At 35.8% G+C, this 21,304-nt stretch overlaps 1 protein-coding gene across 4 annotated transcripts in view; it reads left to right on the forward strand.

Annotated features, from left to right (window-relative positions):
- DNAJB4 (DnaJ heat shock protein family (Hsp40) member B4) overlaps positions 1 to 18,390 on the forward strand; it is a 40,965-nt gene extending 22,575 nt beyond the window's left edge. For 3 of the 4 annotated variants that reach the window (XM_024734605.1, XM_024734603.1, XM_024734604.1), the window contains 3 exons: positions 7,700 to 7,940; positions 15,195 to 15,763; positions 17,137 to 18,390. In XM_024734605.1, the coding sequence (XP_024590373.1) occupies positions 7,730 to 7,940; positions 15,195 to 15,763; positions 17,137 to 17,370 (1,014 nt within the window). In that variant the 5' untranslated portion in view covers positions 7,700 to 7,729 and the 3' untranslated portion in view covers positions 17,371 to 18,390. The remainder of the gene's footprint in view (positions 1 to 7,699; positions 7,941 to 15,194; positions 15,764 to 17,136) is intronic. The other variant, XM_024734606.1, reaches the window with a different exon arrangement.
- Positions 18,391 to 21,304: the final 2,914 nt, after the last annotated feature.

Genomic DNA, 21,304 nt, shown 5'->3' on the forward strand with positions numbered 1-21,304 from the left:
GCATGTGGGATCCTCCCGGACCGGGGCACGAACCTGTGTCCCCTGCATCAGCAGGCAGACTCTCAACCACTGCGCCACCAGGGAAGCCCCACAGTTATTTTTTTAATACTAAGAGACTAAAATTCAGTGATGAAGGTCTGAAAAGGGAACATAGCAAGGGGCATGATCTTAGAGGATGCCTGAGTCCTTTGGGGGTGATTCTGGTAGTTACTCTAATGCTTTATACCAAGTAAAATTTCTTCAGTAAAGAGAGATGATTGGTCAATAGACCTTCAAGTGGTAGCAGAATAGTTTGTATAGCTTAAAATAATGAAAACAACTTATATGTATATGTCATTATATAAATTTTAGTGCTTTCATGCATATTATTTGATTCTCACAATAACATTTGTGAGATAGGAATTCAAAGAAATTAAATGATTTGCCTAAATTACCTACTAAATGGCAGAGCTGAGATTAGGAACCAAGCATTGAAATTCTTAGGTCTTTATTTATTATTTAACTTATACTTTAGACATTTGTAACCCCTTTATGCTAGTCCACTAGTAGGAATTGAAGATTCAGTGATAAATAATAGTTTTCCCTAGGCATCTTTCAAATAATATAGTATGATTGAGGTATATGAGGCAGCAACAGAAATCAAGGCTGGAGGGATCTTCTGACTCTCAAATCAAAGATATATATATTTAAAATATAAACACAACTTTTTATCCATTTATTTTTAAGTTGACAAATAGGCTTTATTTTTTTGATCAGTTTTATGATCACAGCACAATTGAGTGGAAGGTACAAAGATTTCCCATAAACCTCCTGCTTCTAAACATGCATAGCCCCCCCCATTATCAACATCTCCCACTAGATGGAACGATGAACTTATATTGATACATTATTATCACCCAGAGTCCGTAATTTACATTAGGTTTCACTCTTGGAGTTGTATATTCTATGGGTTTGGACAAATATATAATGACATTTGCCTACCATTCAGTATTATACTGAGTAGTTTCACTACCTTAAAATCCTCTGTACTCCACCTATTGATCCTTCCCTTTCCACTAAACCCCTGGCAACCACTGATCTTTTTATTGTCTCCATAGTTTTGCCTTTCCAAAATGTTACATAGTATGTAGTCTTTTCAGACTGGCTTCTTTCACAAATAGTATGCATTTATTTAAGTTTCCTCCATGTTTTTATATCACTTGATAGCTCATTTCTTTTTATTTTCTTGTTTTTAAATTTATTATTTTTTTCTGCCTGCCAATGCAGGGGACATGGGTTCGAGCCCTGGTCTGGGAAGATCCCACATGCCGCGGAGCAACTGGGCCCGTGAGCCACAATTACTGAGCCTGCGCGTGCGATGAAGAGTGGCCCCCGCTTGCCACAACTAGAGAAAGCCCTTGCACAGAAACAAAGACCCAACACAGCCATAAATTAATTAATTAATTTTTTAAAAAAAGTATTATTTTTTAAACTCATTTCTGTTTAGTGCTGAATAGTGTTCCATTGCCTGAATGGGATTTTACCACAGTTTATCTATTCACCTACTGAAGGACATCTTGGTTGCTTCCAAGTTTTGGCAATTATGAATAAAGCTGCTATAAACATTCATGTGCAGGTTTTTGTGTGGATATTGGTTTTCAACTCCTTTGTGTAAATACCAAGAAGCATGATTACCAGACCATATGATAGATGTATTTTTTGTAAGAAATCACCAAACTTTCTTCCAAAGTGGAAGACATTCCTGTCATCAATGAAAGAGAGTTCCTGTTGCTATACGCCAGCATTTGGTATTGCCAGTGTTCTGGATTTTGGCCATTCTAGTAGGTGTGTTATGGTATCTTATTGTTTTAGTATGCATTTCCCTGATGACATACACTGTGGAGCATCTTTTCATATGCTTATTTGCCGTCTGTATATCTTCTTTGGTGAGGTGTCTGTTAAGGACTAAAAAATGTTAACCCATTTTTTAACTGAGTTGTTTGTTTTCTTATTGTTGAGTTTTGGAGTTCTTTATGTATTTTGGATAACAGTCCTTTACCAGATATGTCTTTTGAAATATTTTCTTCCAGTCTGTGGCTTGCCTTTTCATTCTTTTGACAGTGTCTTTGTCAACAGAAAATTGTAATTTTAATGAAACCCAGCTTATGAATTCTTTTTTCATGAATTGTTCCTTTGGTATCATATTTTAAAAACATTGCCAAACCCAAGGTCATCTAGATTTTTTCCTATGTTCTAGGAGTTTTATCATTTGCATTTTACGTTTACGTCTGTGATCCATTTTGAGTTAATTTTTGTGAAGGGTATAAAGTCTGTATCTACAGTCATTTCTTTGCAAGTGGATGTCGAGTTGTTCAAACACTTTTTTCTCTATTATATTGCCTTCATTCCTTTGTCAGAGATCAGTTAACTATACTTATATGAGTCTATTTCTGGGCTCCCTATTCTGTCTTATTGACCTTTTTGCCTTTCCTGATCTATTGTTGTTTCACCAATACCACACTGTCTTGGTACAGTATTTGAAATACACTGCATTTGAATACAATGGATGCTACCTATATGATGTCTTAATGATTCTAAATTTAACAGAGAGTCAAGATGAGTAAGTAGAAAATAACTGGAATATTTGGAAAAAGCCAATTCTTCTTAGTTGGATAGCTTTTCTGTGAGTGGATGTGTATGCTTGTAAATAAGGGCATTTTGTTATACATATGGTATAGTAATCATTTTTCCAGGAAAAAATTCTTCTAGTTCATATGATGAAATCATTGTTATCATTACAGTAGCTAACACTTGCATGGACTGCACTCTCCACATTTAAGTGCATCACACATTTATCTCATTTAATCCTCATAACAGCCCTGCAAAGTAGGTGTTAATGTTAATCCCATTGGACAGATAAGGAAACTGAGGCACAGAACGGTTAAGTCCAAGGCCACACAACTAGTAAGTGGTGTTGCCAGGATTCTAATACAGGCAGTCTGTCTCCAAAGTCTGTGCTTTTACCTACTACACTGTCAATATTCCCTGATAAACCTTAGCAGATTTTATAACCACTATTCAAATATCTCAAGCACTGTTAACAAGGTATAAAAGAGCCTCAGTTTGCTTATTCTTGGATAAGAAGTATCAGGGAATGGAAGTCATAAGTTACTAATATTAATACTAAATGAGAAATTTCAGTTCTGAATGTACCGAGTTAACTAAATATTGACAGAAAAAGTTTTCAGCAGGAACATCAGTAAACTATTAGAAATCATTTGTATTCAAGTATTGCAGTGATCTAAATTTTAATAGTAATTTCTTCTGAGACTCTAGAAGGCTTACTGTCTTTCTCTGTACTAATTTTCTTGTAAATTGAGAAATGATTTGTGAATTGAAGAAATAAAACTTACTTTTTTAGTGTCTCTGAATAAAGCCAAAGTAGAAGGTGAAGATGGTATCAGTTGAATGACTAGTTATATACTTTCAGGGTTTGTTGGGGGTTTTTTTTGCGGTACGCGGGCGTCTCACTGTTGTGGCCTCTCCCGTTGCGGAGCACAGGCTCCGGACGTGCAGGCTCAGCGGCCATGGCTCACGGGCCCAGCCGCTCTGCGGCATGTGGGATCCTCCCAGACCGGGGCACGAACCCGTGTACCCTGCATCGGCAGGCAGACTCTCAACCACTGTGCCACCAAGGAAGCCCCAGGGGTTTTTTTTGTAGTTAAAATACTATTATCTTTAGCTCTCATTCTCTAAACATGTTTAATATTTAAACTGTGGTGATAAAATCAGAAAGGACACATACTTATGTAAAAATAATTTCTCTGTACTTATTAAAGGATAATATCCCAAATAAGGACGTTTTATTAAAGCTATTAAAAATAAAATGTAATGTCATTAGAATATTTACTTAATTCTGGCCCTCGACTCCCTAAAAGAGAGTGATACACTTCCCTCAAATATATTATTAAGCACAAAAGTTTTGTTGCTATTAACTTTTATAAACAAAATAATAAACATACTTAAGTTTTATGATTTTATTGAAAAAATTAAAATCATTTCTTTAAAATACATTGTAACTTGTCCTTCAGTTAGAGATGAACTACCTCTACCCCAGCATGAGAACTTGACCTTGTAAACTGTAAACACTAAAAAGAAGAATCTCACTCTTTGTAATTTTCTTTTAATAAAGGGAAGAGAATTGTATTTTCATGGAATAATCTCATCTATGTTTGAGTAATAAAAATTAAAAAATACAAATGCTAATTTCATATCCTTGTTAAAAATATAGCAGCTTTAAAGAAATTAAAGAAAAAAAAAGGGTGTTCCTAACTCGTTAGTTTTTGTTCTCTTCAAATTTTCTGCCACACATACACATACCTATAAAATTAAATAAGCACTGATTTATGTGATTTTTAAACTGTTTCAAATAGACTTATTATGTAATTTTTTTGGTTTTGTTTTTATTTTTACTTTTAAAAGCACACTTATTAGATGAGCTTTGCTTACATCTCTGCTCCATTTTCCCTACAGGCTGCCATTACTCTTTGCTTTACACACTCTATTTTTGTCATGATAATTATTTACAGGGGTGACAATTGCTCTTGCGCCCCCCATCCCCCCCCAAAAAACAACCCACATTCATCTCATCTCAAACAAACTTGGATGAAGAAGATTGAATGTAAAGTGATTGTGTAATGGATTTTCAACTTTTAAGTGTATGTAAGAGTAAAATGTCTCTCAAGTACTATGGAGTGGAATAATGACCACATTGATCCATTACCCTATTGCGTGTAATTGCAATGGGTATATTTGTATATAAAATTTTTTCTTTGAATTATTTCCTAAGAAATTTCCACGTATGATATTTACAGTGCTTCTAAAATCATTTTAAATAACCATTCCTAAATGTTTGAAAGAGTTATTTACACTGCTCATTTTACCAAAGCTAGCTAGATTATTTTACCAAAACCTAGCTAGATTATTTTACTATTTAAAGTCTTAAAATTATAATTTCTTCCTTATTAACTTGGAATTTCCAAGTTGAGGGGAATTCTTGCATTTCAACACTACCACTATAATCCTTTTGTGTGCTTATGATATTTGAAAAAATATGAAAATCCTTTATCACCATTCTCTATGTGTGAAGAGCCAGATTTCTTTCCATTTGTTAACATGTAATGCATTTTTCAGAAATGTGAAAGATCTAGCCTTTGGGTTCTGAAATCAGTTAATATGTCAAGTCCTGATAATATTTCTAGCTCTCTGAAAATGATTGAATCAGATAAGAATCTGGTTTTTTTTAGTTCCCAGCATTACCCACCAGAACAATTCAGAATTTTCATATTACTATACCAGTGTTCTTTGGTAATAAATATTTAAAGGAACTCTCTTGGAAATTAATTCTAGAATAGATGATTTTTATTATATTTTTACTCTACTCTCAATGCTGATCATTGCGCTGGATTGTGACTTGCAATATGCTTTTTTAAAAAGCAGGAGTCTTAAGGTGACTTTGGATATTAGCATTGTTCCTCAAGTTTTCTGGATTAGAAAGTTTATCTTTTGACATTGACTATTCCTTGGTGGGACTAAAAAAATTTGCTGAATAGCTGGCAAACCTCTGTAACCTGTAAGTAGGCTAGATAAATACGATACCTTTCTATACCAAGGTGTTTCTAGAGTTTTGAGAAATAGTAAATCCTAGCTGTCAAGATGGACAAAGAGGAACATTATGAAAGAATTGCTGAATCATTAATGTAAGGCTGATTGGTGTATAGAGTAGGTGATCCCATATTTTTAAAGGTTAACATGTGATCATCACCCTTTCTTTACACTCTAAACATACAGGTACATTTACTTTTTCTCATAACTGTTCTGTTTTCTTTTAATTTTACAGACTTAAGATATTCAATACAGTGCTCTGTACAATTCTTTTGACATTTTTTTATGTCACACTAACATTTAGCAGGGATTACCTAAAGTGGTATGATAGGAAGGTTTTGTTTTGTTATTTATTTATTTTTGGCTGTGCTGGGTCTTCGTTGCTGCCCTCAGGCTTTCTCTAGTTGTGGCAAGTGGGGGCTACTCCTCATTGCGATGCACGGGCTTCTCACTGTGGTGGCTTCTCTTGTTGCAGAACACGGGCTCTAGGCACGCAGGCTTCAGTAGTTGTGGCATACGGGCTCAGTAGCTGTGGCTCGCGGGCTATAGAGCGCAGGCTCAGTAGTTGTGGCACACGGGCTTAGCTGCTCTGCTGCATGTGGGGTTTTCCTGGACCAGGGCTCAAACCCGTGTCCCCTGCATTGGTAGGCAGGTTCTTAACCACTGCGCCACCAGGGAAGCCCAGGAAGGTTTTTATTTTATTCTTTTTTCTTTCTGTGTTTTCCAAAATCTTCAGTTAGCATTTATATTTATAATTAGGGAAACTGTGAGGGGTTTTTTGTTTGTTTGTTTGCGGTACGTGGGCCTCTCACTGTTGTGGCCTCTCCCGTTGCGGAGCACAGACTCCGGACGCGCCTGCTCAGCGGCCATGGCTCACGGGTCCAGCCGCTCCGCGGCATGTGGGATCTTCCCGGACCGGGGCACGAACCCGTGTCCCCTGCATCGGCAGGCGGACTCTTAACCACTGCGCCACCAGGGAAGCCCGGGAAAGTGTGTTTTTAAAAGAAAAAATATCTCTCATGCCTCATAAATAGCATATCCAGATTTTAAGCTGATCCGGTTAAAGTCTTAAAAGAAACATGAGTTTTTACTGTCTGTAACCTGATACTTTCTCCTATCATTCCTGAAGCAGGACAAAAATTCTTTAAATAGTGACCCTAGGAGTGGGGAGGGCAGATCTCATTCTGTTTTAGTTGAAGTAACTAAAATCAGATATGAAGCTTTCAGAAGTTATTAGTTTGCCTGAACTATTAACTCTTGTATACTACAAAAAAAAAAAGAGTTAAAATCATCAGCTAAAGTCATATTTAAGTCCTTTACTGACTTTAAAACCTTGCTTTTGATATTTATGACATGTAGACTTTTACAATGCCAAATTCCTGGCATTTCTGATTGATAGACCCTAGGAATTTTGAAAATGACACAAATTATTTGACAATTTTAATTTAAACAAACCGTATTTTAGTATTGTATATCTTACATTTGAATAACTTGAAGTTGAAATTAATATACCTAAAATAAGTATTTTTATTTGTATAATAACTTTAACTTATTTTAATGGTAAGATACTTAATGGCTATAATGATTTTTTTGTTGCTTTTTTACCTAGAATGGAGTAAATAAATGTGTAGTTAGGACATTCTGTGCTGAAATATTGGTTTCTTAATCCACTTGGCCTCTTAAAAAGGACATAAAAATGGTAGAGCCAGAAGGAAAATGAATAGTTAATCGTGGAGGAGGAGAAAACCTAGCTCAATACTTTGACTAGAGGCAGCTGGGGAAGTGACGTCCTGTAGCATTTGCTGTTCTAGAAAGTACAGAGACACGTAGTGAAAATGGGAGGATCTAGAAGGAGGCCGTCTCCTGTGTAGTGTATATTTATCTGTAAGTGAGCTGTTGGGGAAGGAATTAAATACAGAGACACTGTCTGCTTGCTGCCTTAAGACAGCAAAGCTGAATTGCTGATTTGCTTTAACTTTTAAAATACCCAGCTTGGTTTATTTTTCTTAGAATCATTGTATTGCTAAGACTGGGGACGCTGTTTTCTTTCACAAAGGGAATCTAAGTTCATTTCAAGGCATTCGAAATGGGGAAAGACTATTATGGCATTTTGGGAATTGAAAAAGGAGCTTCAGATGAAGATATTAAAAAGGCTTACCGAAAACAAGCCCTCAGATTTCATCCGGACAAGAACAAATCTCCTCAGGCAGAGGAAAAATTTAAAGAGGTCGCAGAAGCTTATGAAGTATTGAGTGATCCTAAAAAGAGAGAAATATATGATCAGTTTGGGGAGGAAGGTAAGTATTCAGTGTACATCTTTCTGTTTCTCCAGCTCTGTCTCTCTTTTTTCTCTCTCAGCCTTCTGGTTATTAAATTAAATTCTCTGACATTTCAAAAGTAGAAAGACAAATAATGGATGAAAACAAGATTTCATCTCTGATCATATGAATGAATGTTATATAGCTATGAATGAAATGTATTTGTTTGCCTTTTTATGGATTTTGACATTTTGTAATATGTATATTCTACCATTAGATTTATAATGTTAACATTATGTTTGAAAAGAAACCTTAAATTCCCATACTCATTAAGAAATTGTGTCAAAAGTCTTATGCAACCTGTTTTGTTTTCTAAAGAATTTTCTGTCAGAACCAATAAAGATTCTTTAGTCATTTAAAATCTTAAGATTGGCAGTTCAAATTCTGGGTAGTTTATATTTTATTCACAAAAACAAAAGAAGTTTTTTGCCTTTCTTATGGCAAAGCTAGTTTAAATTAAACAGGACAGAATCGTCTCTCTGAGAAGCCGAAGGCCCAGGCATTTAGCTGTAGTTGTTTTTGGCATTCTGCCTGGAGAGGAAAGAATTTTCCTGATGTCATAAAATACCAGAACAAGTTTTTAGCTTAATTGTAAACAGTAATTGTGTGCCAAGAAAATGAGATCTCAGAAATATAATTTTTTGACCTAAAATGGCCACCTAGTTAGAACAATTATTGATTTACTTTAAGGTAACATTATTTCTTTTAAAATTTTACTATCTAGGTATAGAGGAAGGCATGATAACTTCCCTTTCCTCTCCCTGCCACACTTTTGTTTCTTGGATTGTGAGATCAGAAACTAGTTGAATACAGTAAATGGGAATAATTGAAGATTATCCTTTTATCATTCTGGATTTTAAAGTATTTATCCATCATCTCCATATAAATGTAGCTATAAAGTAAGACTATTTTAAATCGCTAATTTAACAACAACACTTTAATTTCTACAGGTTCTGGGATTTTCAACGTTTTATATCAGGACTAAGTTGTTTTGTTACTAATTTTTCTCCCCAGATGTTTTTTTTTAAATCATTGTAGTTATGAAAACTTTTCTCGGGTTTTTTGCTTCCTTTATTGCATTTAATGTTAAATTTTCCTAATTAGAAATATATCCTAAAGTATAGTGAAGTAACAACTGCTTATTTTGAGTTAAAACATTAAATTTAGATAAGCAGGGTGATTGTGTAGAGGGTTTTTTGTTGTTGTTTTTTGTTTTTGATCTGAGTTGCCCCAAATTGCAGTTTCTGCTGCCAGTTTTGGTGTGATGAGGACCTGCAGTATCAGGTTCTTACAAAGTAAATACTGAAAAAAGCAAATAGTGGGCAGTTCAATCCTGTTGGTTCCTTATGGCCATACTACTCAAAATACTATGATTTGGTTCTTCTCAAAACCTAAGCAGGATTCTGAGATACTACTAACCATATACTACTCTTTCTGAAGAAGTTATTTTGTAATTTTGTAAAGAAATCTACAAACATGGAGTAACACAATAAATTCCCATGAAAAAGCAAATATCCACTGATTTAATCCCCATCTCACAAATAGCTCAAACCTGTCTATAACTAAACCATAAGATTCAGTGTTTACTAAGGATATTTGCAGAATTTTCAAGTCACCAAATGATACATTTTTCTTGGCTTAATATTACCCCTTAATAGTGTTTTTCTTGGGTGATATTTCTCCAGTTTGATTTTTACTGAGCATCACCAGTGAGTGAATTTAAAAAAGACTAAAACAGGATCATCTGTGTACCCCAAATCTTTTTTTGTTCTTGACTCAGGTAATTGATATAAGCAATAGAGGTAATAGGGAAGAATAAGTTTTTTAAAGCATTGACATATATTATTCAGAAATATAATTCTCTAGTTATGTTACTTTAAAATACAGTTAAATGAAAGTTATTCGATTATGTTTTAGAAATTATCTTCCTTTACAGAAAAGCATTATATTTACTTATCCTTTATTTAAAATACCTTGTTACGTATACTGTTAAAATGTGGGAAAATACCTTTTGTCTTTGCCTGTCATTGATCTGTTTGTGCCGGCAGGCCTGGTTCCATAGCCCTATGTGTTTCTCTAGAAGTAACATAACAATAATTTTAGGACTGTGGGGCCATTACTAATTTACCTTATATACTTTTTTCCCCCAATTATTGCATTCTTTTGCAAGGCCTGAGACTGTGGAAATAAGGAACCGTGAACTGAGAATTGTATGAGTTGAACATGCTAATTTATATATTTAGGACCTACCAGAACCAGTGATCCCAGTATATTTGTGTTTTGAAAATCTCTAATATCCACAATTTTTTTTTTATATCTACTTGGTTGTGGTTTTTGTTTGTTTGTTTGTTTTTTTAATTCATTTATTTGGTTGCGTTGGGTCTTTGTTGGTGCTCGCGGGCTTTCTCTAGTTGCGGAGAGCAGGGGCTCCTCTTTGTTGCGGTGCTCAGGCTTCTCACTGCGGTCGCTTCTCTTGTTGCGGAGCACCAGCTCTAGGCGTGCGGGCTTCAGTAGTTGCGGCACACGGGCTCAGTGGTTGTGGCTCTTGGGCTCCAGGGCGCAGGCTCAGTATTTGTGGCGCACGGGCTTAGTTGCTCCGCAGCATGTGGGATATTCCCGGACCAGGGATTGAACCTGTGTCCCCTGCATTGGCATGCGGACTCCTAACCAGTGAGCCACCAGGGAAGCCCCTCTAATATCCACAATTTTAAATTCTGAGTTTTTTAAAGGTTGAATAAAAATAGAGATGTTTTGAAAGTATCATATGACCCAGCATTTCCACTCCTAGGAATCTGTAAAAGAGAAATGAAAATATAGGTCCATAGAAAGACATGTACGTGAGTGTTCACAGCAGCACCATTTGTGATGGCCCCAAATGAAAAAATCCGAAAGTATCATCTTTTAGTGAATGGATAAAGTGTGTTGTATATGTATACACACACACACACACACACACACACACACACACACAAATACTACTTAGCAATTAAAAGGACTGATTTAATAAAACATGGAATAACCTCATGAACTATGCTAAAAAAGTCAGATGTAAATGACTACATATTCTGTTACTCCATTTATATGAAATGCATGGATAAGGCAGATTTATAGAAAAAGATAGCAGATCAGTGGTTGCCTAGGGCTAGAGGTGGGAGCAGGGATTAACTACGAATAGAAATGAAAGAACTCTTTGGGTTGATGGAAATGTTTTATAACTGGATTGTAGTGATGGTTGCACAATTCTACAACTTCACTAAAACTACTGTATATTTACAATGGGTTAATTTTATTGTATGTAATAAATAAAACTATTTTTCCATATAGAGACGTTCCTCCATAGTTGAATCATTTGAAACAAAAAACATAGAACTACAGAAATTGAATTTTGAAACAGTCTCTCCCGTAAAGTTTTCGGTTTAGTTCTGAATTGTTCCGTGATGTCAACAGAAGTTTATATTAAAAGAGTTAAAAAAAAAAAAAAAAGATTTTCAAGAACACATCTTCATAGTAGTCTAGTTTTCTAACATTTCTTTTTCCTTATGCCTTCTTTTTTTATTGTTTATGTTTTACTCAATAACTTAAATATTGAAAGGTAGCATCTATATGATCAAATTTGTGTTTAGTATATTAATCTTTATACTAGCTTGCAACTTCTGTTCTTCATATAGTTAATCAACTGAATTTATTTACTATATATTTTTTTAAGTGAGTAAATTGTATTTTTATGAATCAAAGCTGTCTAAAGAATTTCATTATGCTAGTTAACTCTGTAAGTATTTTTTATAAATCTGGGTTCTCACATATTAGATCTCCTTAAAGAAAGTTTTTAAAGTCCTATAATTTTTTTTCTTTGAAATCCTAATTCTTCTCCAATGCTGCTGCTTTTGATAAACTTTTAATCAACTAACTAACGGATATCATTGTTATGGATAGTATCCCAGACACATAATTGTTTCTGGATTGCAAATTGGTTGATTGGTTGTTTTTTAAATAATAGCTGTCGGTACAGCATAGGTAAATGTTGACTCTGGGGTGCATTTCTTGCTCACACGAGTGATGATGATGTCTAGAAAAAATTTTGGATAGCAGAGGGAATCTAGCTGAATATTAAAATTTTCCATAAGCAGTCAGAATGTAGTAAAGAGTTGACTCTAGTTGATGACAGGCTTGTTACAATTCAAGTGCCGGGCAATGCAAGTGATACTTGCATAATAATTCATGTCGTATTGGTGTGAATTTTGGTAGGATTTTTCTCAGTCATAGAGGATACGTAGTTGACTGTTTAGTGTCAAAGCTGCATTGTTGGCTGTTAGCTTTGATAAACGTCACTTCAGTGTGTGAATCTTCTCAGGGACTCTGTAATCCTGACTGAGTTACCATTTTTGGCAGAGGAAGGAAGGGCTTTTAGAGAAAAGCCAAACCCATGATGTAATAACTTAAAATGTTGTTCTTTCTTTTCATGAATCCATTATAGGTCCAAAACATTTAGATTTTGTCTTGTAGAGGGTTAGATTGGGCAGGCTAATTCACTCAATTTACTTTATTAACTCTGTTAAATTATTATACTCTATTTGTGGGATGAAAGATGAAGTGATTGAAATAATTTAGCATTGGTTTAATCACATTGGTAATGACCTTGAGTTATATGATATATATATATCATTTTTAAAAAATCTGCCACTAGCTTTTTTTAACATTTGGAGTTATAACTATACCACTAAAATTTATAAAAAGAAGTTTTGGATGAGTTCTGTGTTAAAAGTTCTTGTCCTGCTTGTACTTGTCATTCTGATTCTACAAGGCATATCCGTGAGTGCTATTTGGATATATCATCCAATACATGTATTGACAATTTTCAAATTGTTAGATTTCTTTTTGTGTCTCCAGATTTCTATTCACGGATGAAGGTAAAAATTTAAACATCATCTGACACTGTTGGATGAAGTAGAGTATATGTATACCTTTTAGTGGAAGTTGCCAAATAGAATAAGACACGTAAAACTCTGTGAAATCATGCTGAGTGACTTCAGTAGAATTTTTTATTATTAAATTTCTCATATATGTGTGATTATACTTTATGTTGTTTTTGCTTCTGCCTTTTCTCAAATATCTTGACACTCAAAATACATTTTAAAGTTTAATTTTGGAGGCTTTAAGAATTAGTTCATTCCCTTTATTCAATAAACGTGAGCGGGGCTTCCCTGGTGGCGCAGTGGTTGAGAGTCTGCCTGCCAATGTGGGGGGCATGGGTTCGAGCCCTGGTCTACGAGGATCCCACATGCCACGGAGCAACTGGGCCCGTGAGCCACAACTACTGAGCTTGCGCATCTGGAGCCTGTGCTCCACAACAAGAGAGGCTGCGATAGTGAGAGGCCCGCGCACCCGATGAAGAGTGGCCCCCATTCACCGCAACTAGCGAAAGCCCTCACACAGAAACGAAGACCCAACACAGCCAAAAATAAATAAATAAATTTAAATAAATAAACAAACATGAGCGCCTGTCATTTTCAGACCTGTATGCATGAGCAATGCAAAAATGAATAAAATGTATTTCTTGCCCTCAAATTGGTCACTGCTTGAATATATTGGAATCTCTTAGTTTAATTCGCTTGACTTTTTCTTTACAGTTTCATAATTTTTATATTCTTTTCCTGCTTGTTTCCTTGGTCAGGAATGCCCATAAGGCTTATTCAGAAACTTTGCTGATACTGTAATGATATAAATCCTTGTCAGTATTGATCCCTTAAAAGATCACTATACTGTTGTTCTGTGGGTTTCAGTAGAATCTTCCTTCAGTATGTAGTAGAAAATGCTACTTCAAATATGTAATCTCTTGTGAGCTACTTATTACTTAGTTGAGCTTAAAAAAGAGGATCAAAGGGTCACTATCTTGGGGTCTGAAGCAGGTTGACCATAATAGACAGAAATAACCAGCCCAAAGGCCTTACATGTCAAAAGAGTTCACAGCTCATGATTTCAGTCTTTTCACATGCTGTTGAAATTAATGCTATCACATGGTATGCCTAGATAAAGAATTTTGTTATCTAGGATAGGATAACAATTTTAGTGTCTAAAAATTTTTTTCATAGGGTTTTCTGTTATTAGAATTATTTCCCTTTCTGCCACAAATGAGTTCTGTTTAATTCTTAAACAGTGAAAGGTGATCTGAAATACAGATAGTTAGTATAAATATGGTATTTTATATTATTGATTTGTGCTCACTGATTATAATGGTACTCAAAGATTTAGGTTACGTATTTTGCATTGATTCCTGAAGACCTTTCAATTGACATCTTTTATTTTTTATTATTATTATTTTTCTATTTTATTGAAGTATAGTTGATTTACAATGTTGTGTTAATTTCTGCTATACAGCAAAGTAATTCAGTTATATATATATATATATTCTTTTCCATTATGGCTTATCACAGAATATTGAATACAGTTCCCTGTGCTATACAGTAGGACCTTGTTGTTTATCCATCCTATATATACTAGTTTGCATCTGCTAATCCCGAATTCCCAATTCTTCCCTCCCCTACCCCTTGAACGACATCTTTTAAAAACTTAAATTTATATACTTTAGGTTATCAATCCAGTAGCTTATGAGATAAGAGGTTCCCGATTTTTATTTATTTTCTTTTTACCTGTGGAACAAAGACTCAGGAATAATTTACCATTAAAGAGGGGGTTTGGGGCTTCCCTGGTGGCGCAGCGGTTAAGAATCCGCCTGCCAGTGCAGGGGACACGGGTTCGAGCCCTGGTTCGGGAGGGTCCTCCATGCCGCGGAGCAACTAAGCCCATGCGCCACAACTACTGAGTCTGCGCTCTGAAGTCCATGCTCCGCAACAAGAGAAGCCAGCGCAATGAAAAATAACCCCTGCTCGCCGCAACTAGAGAGGGCCCACCTGCAGCAACAAAGACCCAACGCAGCCAAAAATAAATAAAAATAAAATAAATTAATTTTTAAAAAATGAAGTTTTAAAAAAAAACAAACCAGTTTAAAAAAAAAAGATGGGGTTTGGAAGAAGAATTTTAAAGATAAAAATTTAACTTAGGGTGGAATGATTGGAAGTTATGTAGCTGTTTTGTATTCAGTTATAATGGCATTTCTGGCCAATATTAATAAATAGCAACCTAAGTTAGCCAAAGTTTATTAGTAATACAGTTGTTGAAAGTTTAACTTTCAAGAGTTGTAAGCATTTTTCTAATCATGCTTGTCTCTTCATTTAGGGTTGAAAGGAGGGGCAGGAGGTACTGATGGACAAGGAGGTACCTTCCGGTACACCTTTCATGGCGATCCTCATGCCACATTTGCAGCATTTTTCGGAGGTTCCAACCCCTTTGAAATTTTCTTTGGAAGACGGATGGGTGGTGGTAGAGATTCTGATGAAATGGAAGTAGATGGAGATCCTTTTAGCGCCTTTGGATTCAGCATGAATGGATATCCAAGAGACAGGAATTCTGTGGGGCCATCCCGCCTCAAACAAGATCCTCCAGTTATTCATGAACTTAGAGTATCACTTGAAGAAATATATAGTGGTTGTACCAAACGGATGAAGATTTCTCGAAAAAGGTTAAACCCTGATGGAAGGAGTTATCGAACTGAGGACAAAATTCTTACCATCGAGATAAAAAAAGGGTGGAAAGAAGGTACCAAAATTACTTTTCCAAGGGAAGGAGATGAAACACCAACTAGTATTCCAGCAGACATTGTTTTTGTCATTAAAGATAAAGATCACCCAAAATTCAAAAGAGATGGATCAAATATAATTTATACTGCTAGAATTAGTTTACGAGAGGTAAGTTGGTAGGACATAGGATTCTGAAACCAAACAGAATTATGCATGTGATCTTAGGGCATTTATCTAAATAATAGCTAACAGTTTTATGTTTACTACACATTATTTTTAAAATTATCATAAGAACCTTCTGAGGTAGTACCACTATTATACCTCATTTATGGATAAGATTATACTTTTAAGTCTAGTTATTTATACTAACAATTTAAATCACAATTTTAAGTGAATTATATACTATGAGGCCTAGTCTGGATTAACTCTACTCTGTTTTTTACAAGTATGGTTTATGAGAGCTGCACTGTAATCTCATCACCTTAGTCCATGTATAGAATTTTTCCAAAATTGTTAACTTGGGTTAATAATTATATAACAAAAAAAGTATTAAAAGACAAAATAATTTATGAGGGTACTGCTTTAATACATTAGTTCGTATTTGTTCTATTTTTAGGCACTATTTCTCAAATTGGATTGTAATCCTGCAAATAAGGCCATATCAGTTCCCTGCTTAAAATTCTTAAATGACTCCACATAGCATCTACCATAATGTCTAAACTCTTTATCTTAAAAGGTTGTTTTTAATCTGATTTCTAACCCTCAATGTATATGCATTTCCCTAAGTTTGATGTATTATTATCTTGTATACCTCTGTGTCATTGTCTGAGCTGTACTCTATGGAACACTGCTGTTCCTCACTCTACCTCAACACCTGCTACTGGTCCAATGCTTACCCCAAACTTACCCCCTGAAGCTAAGGGGGTAGGTTGGGTGCCCTTTCTCTCACAAAAGACTTCTGCACATACTTCTATGCCAACTTTATACTGTAGTATAATTACTAGTTTGCTTCTGAATTCTTTGTGCGTTCCTTGAGGTGGGGTCTGTGTGCATGGTCCCTATGTGCTCAGCCTCTAACAGGAATATATGGCATATAGTAGGTACTCAGTAAATATTTATTGACTAAAACATTAAGTATATTTCTTGTCCTAACATTTTCCCTCCAGAGAAGTTTGTAGTTGCTCCTATCTTATTCTTTCTAGTCCTGAATTTCTCCCTCTTCTCTTCTTCCATTCCACCCCTGCATCTTGAATGTTGTAATAGCAGCCTCAAACAATCCATTTCATTCCAGGGCAATGTGAAAGACATTCTTTCCTCCGTTTTTCCTTTTCTTTTCCTTCCCCTTCTTCTTTCCTTCTTTTGTAAAATGTCTGATTATATGTGTCCTGAAGGGACTTTCTAATGTGGAAAAAGTCTTATAATTATTGATATTGTTTTGGAGGTTAAAATTTGCCTTAGAGGTATCGTCCTTTACAGCTGGTAATATTTTTGATTAGACTTTTACGTTTTGAAATTTGTTAATTTTATTTGGTCCATTTTAGGCATTGTGTGGCTGCTCATTTAATGTGCCAACAATGGATGGAAGAACCATACCTATGACAATAAATGATATTGTGAAACCTGGAATGAGGCGAAGAATTATCGGATATGGGCTACCGTTTCCAAAAAATCCTGAGCAACGTGGTGACCTTCTAATAGAATTTGAGGTGTCCTTCCCAGATACTATATCCTCATCATCCAAAGAAGTACTTAGGAAACATCTTCCTGCCTCATAGAATGAAAAACTTTGTTACCCATATTTTGATAAGGCACTGAAAATATAAAAGGACTGGCCATTTACTGATGTAGATGTGAATTCTGTATAAAGACATGTAAATTATTTCAAGGGTTCATTAAATTGCATGAATAGACGGGTCAAATAAAAAGGCAAAAGGGATTTTTACAGTTAGAGAAGAAGAGAAAACCATTCACTGTATTTTATTTCATTTCTCCCAAATCAGAAAATTTTAGTATTTTGCTTACATGTAAAACTTGTTTCTGTGGAGTTAGTAGATATATTTCTAATAAGGTACTAGGATATCCAAGTACTTTATTTCTTATATCTTTACATTATCAGTATGATAGGTTCTCACTTATGATGGAAATTTAAATTCTTAACAAAACTATACATGTGATAGGTATTTCTAGAAAATAAAAACCCAAGTCACTTGGAAATCTAGTTAACTAGATTAAAGCCACCATATGAAATGCTGCTATAGGGCTGGTACCCATAAAAGAATATCCTAATACATATGTTTCACCATTTTGATTTTTAAAGTATGTTGTAGCATTTCTTAATAACATAGCTATAATGTTCTTAAGGCAGCCCTTTTCTTCATAAAAAGGATATTAATGGCAATTTATCTCCTGTGGAAATCCCAATTGGCCTGAATTACTGATATTTTAGAAATAGGTTGTTTTTAAAATGCCATATATAATTTTATGCAAGTTGACTATATATCTTGGACTTAATAAATTATAGGTACATTTTATTGTCCACTAGTTAAAAATAATTTGTTTGATAATAAATGTGTTTTTAGAGGAAATATTGCTACTTGGAATTAATTTTCCAATTACACAGCCTTCTATAACTTACTCATAATATGCTATATGTACCATATGCAATTTCCCTAAAAAGAATAAACTACCACTATGGTGTTAAACCAAAATATGGGGAAAATAAACACTAACTGCTGCTTATGAATGATGTTGCTACTACTTGTTATGCATATAAATATTTTACTTTTTCATATGTATACATTGCATTCTTAGGTGTTTTAATTTTTAAAATATATTTACGTTTAAAAACTTATTCTGGGGCTTCCCTGGTGGCGCAGTGGTTGAGAGTCCGCCTGCTGATGCAGGGGACACGGGTTCGTGCCCCGGTCCGGGAGAATCCCACATGCCGCAGAGCGGCTGGGCCCGTGAGCCATGGCCGCTGAGCCTGCGCTTCGCAGCGGGAGAGGCCGCAACAGTGAGAGGCCCGCGTACCGCAAAAAAAAAAAAATTTTTCTGTTTTATAGCTATAGTGAGAATGATATGTTGAACCAATGTTTTTGGTCCAAAAGTGATTTTCAGGATGATTGGTATACAAGGTATATTGAGCCCTATCACCTTTCAGCAGAATATTGTCTTCTTTTAGAAATTCAACACATAGGTTTTAATCACCACATACTTTAACACTTTATTGAGATATAATTCACCTGCTAAAAAGTTTACCCTTTTAAAGTGTACAATCCAGTGGTTTTAGTATATTCACAGAGTTGTGCAACCACTTTCTAATTCCAGAACATTTTTATCACCCCAGAAAGAAACTGAATAACCATTAGCACCCACTTCACATTCCTCCAGCCCCTGGCAAACACTAATCTACTTTCTGTCCCTATGGATTTATCTATTCTGGACATTTCCTATAAATGGCATCAAACAATGTTTGGCTCTTTTTTTTTTTTGGCTTCTTTCACTTAGCATAATGTTTTCAGGGTACATCCATGTTGCATCATGTATCAGTACTTTGTTCCTTTCCTTATGGCAGAATAATATTCCATTGTATAATATACCACCTTCTGTTTATCCATTCATTAGTTGATGGGCATTTAGGTTATTTCCACTTTTTGGCTCTTATGAATAATGCCACTATGAACATTTTTGTACAAGTTTTTGTGTACATAATTTTTCAATTCTCTTGGGTATATATGTACCTAAGAGTAAAATTGTTGGGAATAACCATATACTTTAGTTGCAAGTGGAAAATGCTTGAAAATACCAGAGAATTCAGCTAATCATGCATATTATTCCATCTAATTCGTAAATGATTCCTTTATAACTTTTCACTGAGTGACATTTAAAACTCCTTAGGGAAGTATGAACATCATGGAAATTTTCTCACAGGTCTAAAGAGATAAGAGTTGAAAAGCATCAGTCAGAGTGGTAGGTGTGGTTTCTATTTTAAACCCACTGTTATTTATTGTAATTTTCTTGATTAAGCATTTTCTCCCAAGTTAAATAAATGATTTGTAGATTAGATAGATGGATAATCTTTGGATTAAAAAGTATTTTTTTAAAGTACAGAAGTATTCTTCTAGTAGTAAAATTAATTTGCATTGTTATAGAAAAACTATATCAATGTTTTTCATGTCTTTAAGTATATCAATATCGAATAATGCCTTAGTTTGTAGTAAGTGCCCAATTTTTATTTATTGAATTTGACTTAATGTAAGAGTTTTACAGTTTTCTTATTTACTTAAATTATGAAGGTACTTTTGATTTTAAAATGTTCTCTTTAAATTCAACCAGGTTCTTGGATACCTGGATAGTTTTGAAGTACTGTGGATCTCAGTAAGCTAATTGATAAACATGTTTACCTACCTTTCCTACAACTAAAATTTGATTGGTACATCATCTCTGTAGCTGTTAGAATTTTGGTTTATGTGAATGTAGTTCTTAAGCCATTCTTATAAAGAGGAAACTGGAGATTTGGGAGAGTAAAGTGAATGACAAAGGAAAATGAGTTTTAGATGCAACCTTAAGCATGAGAAAACCAGAGGCAAAGAACTCCACTCCTGTTTCTGTTAGAGGGGTGGCACTGACATGAAGACGAAAAATCTGGACCAGAAGTACTACTGTGACACTAAATTATAACAGGAGATCTCTATCAGAGAAGAGCTTGGGAAATATTTAGTTACGTTTAATAGGTTAAAGGTTGCACAATATTTTTAATCATTAGTATATATTTTGCATCTCTGGGACTGGGAATGAAAGGGTTCAAGAGATGGGATTAACTGAGAATTATAAAACCTGAAAAATATGAAACATTGGGAACGAGGCTAGGCTTTTTTTCTTAATTGCCTTTCTTCATATACTTGTTATGTCTAACAAAGGAAAAATAAATTTGCAAGCATCTTACTGAAGCTGTGAGAATGAGCGATCCTGAAAAGTTTCTAGGAAGCAGGGACTGGCAAGCCATATTTATTCCTAGCTAAAGACTATCACTCTTTTGACTTCGTGCAGCCTTCATTTTAGTGAGCATAAACGCTGACTTCCGGGCGCAGCCCACCCGAGGGCTGTGCGGCCCCCAGCCCCGACAGGGGGGTCCCAGCTCTGCGCGGCCCCCCTCCCCAGCCTCCTGTAGGACTGGGTGCCAGCTCCGGGCCCACGCACCTCTCGCGCCTCCCGCCCCGTCCCTCTGGTTGAGTTCCCCACCCCACGCCCAGGAACACACGCGCCGACCACCTCCCTCCACCGCAACCTCCGGCGACCCCATCGCCCGGACCTCTCCTCTCGCATCCCCGGGTTCTTCGTGCCCTTCGGTGCGTGGGATCCCCACTTCCTCACCCATCCCATTCCGCGCACTCACGGGCTCTCCCGGGGCAGCGCCCAGGCCCTTGCTCCCCAGCGCCTCAGCCTGGCTCAGGCCGGCCGGGCCGACCCACCGGCCGGAAGGGAGGGCGGGGCTCTGGGCCTTCTCAGAGGGCCTGGCCGCTGCGGCTGGGCACCAACCCCGGCGTTCCCAGGTCGGAGTCCCGGAAAAGCGTTAATCTAAAAACCGCTTGACTAAGATGACAATTGGGATGGAAACGCGTATGCTCCAGGCAGGGGTTTCTGAGAGTCTATTCTTCCGTGGACTAGCTTCAGTTGGGCGGGGGCTTTGATTATTTTTGTCCGTTTCTT

Source organism: Neophocaena asiaeorientalis, unplaced genomic scaffold, assembly GCF_003031525.2.
Source record: "Neophocaena asiaeorientalis asiaeorientalis breed wild unplaced genomic scaffold, Neophocaena_asiaeorientalis_V1.1 scaffold15, whole genome shotgun sequence".
Lineage (NCBI taxonomy): Eukaryota > Metazoa > Chordata > Mammalia > Artiodactyla > Phocoenidae > Neophocaena > Neophocaena asiaeorientalis.